Here is a 6945-nt window from a genome sequence, read left to right as displayed (position 1 = left end):
CCTGGCCAAAATTTCACTAGGGCTCTTCACTGGGGAACACGATGGACAAAAGCCCTCTCTCACGGAGAGCCTCAGGCCAGGGACGGCCCTGTATACCTCCAGTTCCCTGGAGCCCTGCTACAGGCTTTCTGGCGAGAGCCAGGCAGGGGTCCCAAATGTAAATGCCTTCTTGGGGCTCGGCAGGTAACTTCAAAATATTTGGAGCCGCCAAATATTGCGGGAAATAGCAGGAATGTTGGCGAACTGGGCGAGTGCGTTTTCTGATTAAGAGCAACCAGATTCAGCTTTTTAAACTACAATTACGCTGGCCAAGCAAAACATCCTAAAACAAACACTCTAATACAAAAAGCGAAAATGCTGGCTGGAGTCGCTGCCAGTTTGCGACCCGGCATACTTGGCTCCGTATCCGCTTCTCCCTCGTGGCTCCAAACTGCAGCAGATCTCGGCCACTTCAGACGCTCGCGATGGCGAAGAGGGTCCTGCACTTTGACGCGCCTGGTGAGGGCGCGGTGCCCTCGCTGCGGTCCCGGTGATGCTCCCCAAACCTCGGGGGCTAGCAAGCGATCGGACCCTGGAGTGGCTCAGCGCCCGTTACTGACTACTTTTTATTTACACCAGAAACAAAGTTGTTGCTCTGAGATGTTCTTTCCTGGGCCACTCGGGGCCCGGCGCAGTCCCGGGCGTGTGGGGTACTGCGGAGATGTAAATCGGCTTGGGGAGTTCTAGATCCCCGCTGGGTACCGGGGTGAGAGGCGGGGCTGGCCGCAAGGGAGAGCCCCTCCCCCGCCCGGTCCCGCCCCGCATGGCCCCGCCCCCGCACTCTAGAGTTTCGGCTCCAGCTCCCACTCGGCACTGAGTCCCGGGACCCCGGGAGAGTAGGCAGTGTGTGGTCGCTGCGTTTCCTCTGCCCGCGCCGGGCATCACTTTTGCGCTGCAGAAAGCCCGTCTGGCAGCCGGGATATCCTCTCCTACTGGCACCCGCAGACGCCCCTGCAGCCGCGGTCGGCGCCGGGGCTCCCTCGCCCTGTGCGCTCTGGGGTCCTGCGTTGCGCGGTGCCGCGCGTTCCGCCTACGCGCCTCCTTCTCTAGACAGGCGCTGGGAGAAAGAAGCGGTGCTCGAGTTCTGGGCATTTCGCCCGGCTCTAGGTGCAGGATGGAGAGGAAGGTGCTGCTGGCCATCGCCCTGTGGCTCTGCGTGGAGACCCGGGCCGCCTCTGTGGGTAAGGAGCCCACTCCCGAGGAGGAAAGTGGACAGGTCGGGTGCGGGCGGAGAGGATCTGGAAGCCCGAACTAACTCGGAATCATAGAGCTGGAGAGTTGGATGGGACTTGACACTTTGCGATCTTTCATTTACCAGTGGGAAAACTGAGGCTCAGAGACCGGCCCAAGATTACCCAGGAAGTCTGTGGTCGCCTGTGCTCTAGCCCAGTTCCATTTCCAGGACTCTGGTCTCCGACTGGGACCTCGGCTGGAGCGCATCTTGAGATGCCGACACACCCTCGGGCTGTCGGGAGGCGGGGGTGGGAAGGCGCCCGGGGCTGGCAGGCAGGAGGTGCCTCCGCCGGCGAGAACAGGCGGTGAAAAGTTGTCTGGCTGCGCGCAACATCCTAGTTCGGGATCGGGGAAGGTAACCGTTCAGGGACCTCAAGCCGGCTCTCCCGGATCGCACCGTACACTCGGTTCTGCCTCTTTTCGAGTAGAGCCGAGATCCGGCTCGCTGTTGTCTTCATGCCCGAACACACACGCACACCCGCTGTGTGAAGTGGGATCTGGTGAGGAGAGAAAATTTTGTCCTTCCTTGGTGCAGGACACCGCTCTTCTTGCAGAGAGAAAAAGGGAGAAATAGGGACTTGTCCTGGGGGCGGAGACAGCTTCTCTAAGTGTCTCCAGGTAACAAGTCAACTGTCCTGCGTAAAGCATTGCACATCTTTCAAAGCGCTATGGTCCTTGGAGTAAGAAGCTCAAGCTCTGAAAACCTTTCCCGAGGGACTTGGTACCTAGTTTTAGCGCCATTCCTTCCTCTCGCTGCCACCTAAAATTTCTGTCTCTTTCAATTAGGAACACACAGGCTCTTGGTGCAATAGCTGTCTGTCTTGTCTTCCTCAGTTCCCTTCCTCTCCCCATCCCTTAGATAATTATTTCTTTTCTGCAGCCAGTTTGCTCATTTCCAGATTTCCACTCTTTGCAGGGCAAGAAAGGGGAAAAAGGGTCAGAGAAAGAAAGAAAAAAAAAAAAGTCGAATAATTCAGGAAAAAAAAATTCTTATTTCCTAAGACAAGAATCTCCTGTCTTAAGAGAAACTCACACCCACATACAGTACGAAGATCATCTGTCTAGGGCTGTTGAATTTTCCTTATAATGACTTGGTTCATCGGGTTCAGTTTCACCATGGACACTCATTTGTCCCTGACAAACCCTCTCTCTCCCCCTTTATGGGAAGAGAGTGAAGGTCTGGAACTTGTGGTTGCTCTGTATTCCACAAACAAGCGAGTTGCTTTCAAGCCTGGGGTGTTTCCTAGCGCAGTAGTAACGGCACTGGGGTTGCCTTGAATATAATGGCGAACTTGCCCTTTTGGAGTGCATTACTTGCTTAATTGGATTGGGCTGTAATTGGTGCCATCAAATTCTAGAGACAGAGGCACTGTTGTTTTTCCTTCCCGTCTTTGAGCTGGAAGGGTAACAGTGCACAAATTAATTAATATTGGTTATGGGATCTGAACATAGAAGGGCTTTTTATTGAGTAGTGGCATATGTACCTCTTACAGTTATTTCTTTAGAACTTTCTGAAGAGTCCAGCTCAAGCTTGCCAATGAAAACTAATGAAGTTTAATGGAGGAAAAAAAAAAACACCCCAGTGTTGGTCTACAGATATGAATTTGAAGTTATTGAGAACCTTGTTGAATAGATTTTTGTTGTAGATGTGTCTCTAGAATAAAACATGAGATACAATTCACACTACAATCCAAATGAGAAAGAGACCATTATTTGGCCACATTCTTGTGAGAAAAAAAAAATGGCAGTAAAAATGACTCTCAATAAGCTACAAGAGTCATTTTAGAATAGTTTGGCATTATCTCAGCTTCCTATGAATGAAGGACATACCTTTTCTTTTCTTTTCTTTTTTGAGACAGAGTCTCATTCTGTCACTCAAGCTGGAGTGCAGTGGCATGATCTCGGCTCACTGCAATGTCCACCTCCCGGGTTCAAGCAATTCTCTTGCCTCAGTCTCCCGGGTAGCTGGGACTGCAGGCACGTGCCACCACACCTAGTTAATTTTTGTATTTTAATAGAAACGGGGTTTCACCATGTTGGTCAGGGTGGTCTCAATCTCCTGACCTTGTGATCCTCCCAAAGTGCTGGGATTACAGGCATGAGCTACTGCGCCTGGCCACCTTTTCTTTTTAAAAAATATTTGTTACTTAGGAAAGTGTGTCTAGAATGTGATCTGTGGCAGTGAATTATGAGGGACCTTCAGGAGTTTCTTATTTTGGTAGCAGAGTGGGCATAGCTTATTGAGAGTCATTTTTACTGCCATTTTTTTTTTCTTACAAGAATGTGGCCAAATAATGGGGTTTTTCTCGTTTGGATTGTAGTGTGAATTGTATATCATGTTTTCAGCATCTTTCTCAACCTAGTGTTCCCCAGTCAGGTTTGAAATCTGTTATCCAAATGAACTGTTTAAACTTTTTTTTTTTTCTTAGACAAAGTGGGACTCCGTTACTGGAAGGTTTCTATTTTGCTTTTAAGCATTTTGGGTTTTTGTTTGCCTGTTTTGCGGGGCAGTTATTTGTTTCATATTAAAAAGCACAGTGGCTCATTGCTGTAATGCCAGTGCTCAGGGAGGTAGAGGAGGGAGGAACGCTTGAGCCCTGGAGTTCAAGAAGTGCCAGGGCAACATGGCAAAATCCCATTTTCAATTTTAAACATAAATATAACCCCCCTTCCACACACAAAATACTATGCAAATTAACTAAACATGACCACCCAGACCAGCAGCTGTCCAAGAGTGGCCCATAGACCACTGGTGGCAGGGTAACTTGAAATGCTTGTTAAAATGCATCTAAAGTCTAAATGATCTAAAAGTCTCTAGATCTCAAAAGATCTATAAAGTCTTAAGAACAAAACTGTCCCAAATGTAAGTCAGTACCAGTGCCAATTAATTTCTGAGATATATTGATACCACTTAGTTTCCAGTTTTTAAAAAAACATGTTATTGATCAACAGTCTATGGTTATGTCAGCACCCTAGTTTGCACATGTGTGCAGGTATGTGAGAACGTGTGCAGTCACTTGTTCATTCTGCCTGCAGTTGTTCACACTGGGGTCCGCAGATTCAACGCATTGGATGTTTGCACTGGGTATTTACTTATGCTCTCTCTATTTATACTGTCTCATACCTCCTTCTATTTATACTGTCTCATACCTCCTTCTATTTGTTCATACTCTCTTATTTGCCTGACAAGGTCAATGCCAGTTTAGGCCTAGAGAGTCAGTTTTTCTTAGTTGATGTGACTTAGAAAGCTTGGGTGCCTGCCCAGCATCAATTACTTTTTTAAAGCTGATATTTTCAAGGTCTTAATATGTGTTAAGACCCTAGCATAGTGGACAGTTTTTCTTTCTCTCATGCTTTTTCAACATCTCATAGCTCTTCACATTTAGTCACAGAGAATTAAATCATCTTGCTGTAGAGTGACCCATGGTGAGGAATCTATGCCACACTTCTTTTCTCGTTCTTACCCCTTTTAGGTAAAGACAAGTTTCTTATGTCTGTAATTTGGTGTCAGGATGAGCTCAGAGCGTTGATGAATAGGTTCAGATCTCTCAATGCTAATTCATTAGCCTTACACTTAAAAATTCATACACTTTTTAAAAAAAGGGTAATGCTAATGAATTACAATAGAGAGAAAAGTATATTAGTTTGCATGTATGTGTGAAATTGGGGAAATTTCACACACACGGAAAAGTATATTAATATGCATGGCTGGGTGTGGTGGCTCACACCTATAATCCCAGCACTTTGGGAGGCCGAGGAGGGTGGATTACAAGGTGAGGAGATCGAGACCATCCTGGCTAATACAGTGAAACCACATCTCTGCTAAAAATACAAAAAATTAGCCAGGGGTGGATGGCAGGCCCCTGTAATCCCAGCTACTCTGGAGCCTGAGGCAGGAGAATCTCTTGAACCTGGGAGGCGGAGGTTACGGTGAGCCGAGATGGCACCAGTGTACTCTAGCCTGGTAACAGAGCAAGAGTCTGTCAAAAAAAAAAAAAAAAAAAAAAAAAAAATGCATGTATGTGTGGAATTGGGAAATGTTTTCTCTTCCTCAGTTCCTCTCCCTTGCTTTTAATGTACAGTCTTTATAAGCTTATTTCAGCTGTGGCAGTTTGGTCACCAGAGGAAGCGCACTAGAAAATCGATAAAGGAAAATGAGACAAGGTCATAGATTGTTTCACTCCCTTCAAGGTACATAGATGAACTGTATAGAAATCCCTCTAAGTGGGATTCACTAATCAGCAATTTAGTCAGATGTGTACATCCTATGTTTTATACGAAATGTCAGTGGGTCCTTTCCCAAGGGAGTGAGATCATCAGATGAAGGTTCATTTGGTTTCTATGTCCCATATCCTTTTGTAAGACCTTGAAGTTGGCAACGCTGGAAAACAGGAACTCCACCCTAGCTCCATGAATTGCAGAACTGTTGTGTTGGTTTATGACCATCTGCCCATTCTTCCTGTTATGACACAGCTTGTGAACTTTTACTGAGAATAGTGAAAAGTAAATTCCCAGTTTCATACAATGAATTGCTGAGGAGGCCTTTTAAAGTATGGAGTATGCATTGTTGATGGAAGGTGTTTCCTATGAGGTCTAACTCAGTGGCAACTACATTCATTTGTTTAATTTGTTTCTAGGTTTGCCTAGTGTTTCTCTTGATCTGCCCAGCCTCAGCATACAAAAAGACATACTTACAATTAAGGCTAATACAACTCTTCAAATTACTTGCAGGTAAGGATTCATTCTAGATCTAGAGATTTCCTGTGTTAAGTAACTCATTGTTTATTGAGCGAAAATAATTTCCAGTAGAGTAGAATTGCAATAGAGCTTGTAGTAATTGTTCATAAGTGGTGAGGTTTCTAAGAAGTGATGTAATAATGAAAAATGAGAAGCATCTTCTCTCAAAGATTCTGTACAATTTTGCTGGTGTTTTTAATACTATTCTCTGCCAACATGGATACACACACACATACACACGCTCACACACATGCCAATAACCAGTATAGCCACGTGGCATATAGTAGACAGATACTCAATAAATGTGAATGAATAAATAAAGTTGCAGGCTATTCCCTTAATACTCCAGATATACATTTAAGGAATAGAGCTGAAGAAATTTGGGACCATATTTATTATGCTCAGTATTACTCTTGGACATCTTATTAGCCCTTTCCCAAAATTTTACTTTATAATACAATTATTAATATAATTTTAATATTTAGGCAGTAATATTTAATAGCAATTTAATATTTAGCCAGTAATATTACTGAGTGCATAAGCTGCATTAATAATGGACTTCAGGATCTGCCTTGGTATTCTGGAATGCCTTTTTCTCCACTTGCGGGCAAGAAGTCATGCTATTGATTTTTGATAACCGGAGAAATAAACTTCTTTGTCAAGAAAAAGATGTAAATTTTGCCTTTCAGCCCTTCCCCCAGAATGAAAGATAGAAGACCCTTGAGTTTAATGTAGTGATCACACATGAAAGGCATAAAGGTGTTTTAGGACCTGTGTGTTTTTGGCAGAGGCTGTGACAAGTAGAGATGCTGCTGCCGCCTGCAAGAGTGCTGGAGGTCCACAAAGGACTTTGGGCGGCTGATCGCCATTGCTTCGTACTTGATGAGTACTAAGCATTAAACAGAATGACACGGATCTATTTTAGACCGCAGTGTA

The 6945-nt window shown here is 45.3% G+C and overlaps 1 protein-coding gene across 1 annotated transcript in view; it reads left to right on the top strand.

The window, feature by feature from the left end:
* The first annotated feature begins 842 nt into the window (after positions 1-842).
* The window catches only part of KDR (kinase insert domain receptor), a 49432-nt gene continuing 43329 nt past the window's right edge, over positions 843-6945 (top strand). The window contains exons 1-2 of the mRNA XM_003933616.4: positions 843-1220; positions 5910-6003. Of these exons, the coding sequence (XP_003933665.1) occupies positions 1154-1220; positions 5910-6003 (161 nt within the window). The 5' untranslated portion in view covers positions 843-1153. The remainder of the gene's footprint in view (positions 1221-5909; positions 6004-6945) is intronic.

The sequence above is a fragment of the Saimiri boliviensis genome, chromosome 3 (assembly GCF_048565385.1).
Source record: "Saimiri boliviensis isolate mSaiBol1 chromosome 3, mSaiBol1.pri, whole genome shotgun sequence".
Lineage (NCBI taxonomy): Eukaryota > Metazoa > Chordata > Mammalia > Primates > Cebidae > Saimiri > Saimiri boliviensis.
This window is presented reverse-complemented; position numbering and strand designations above follow the sequence as displayed.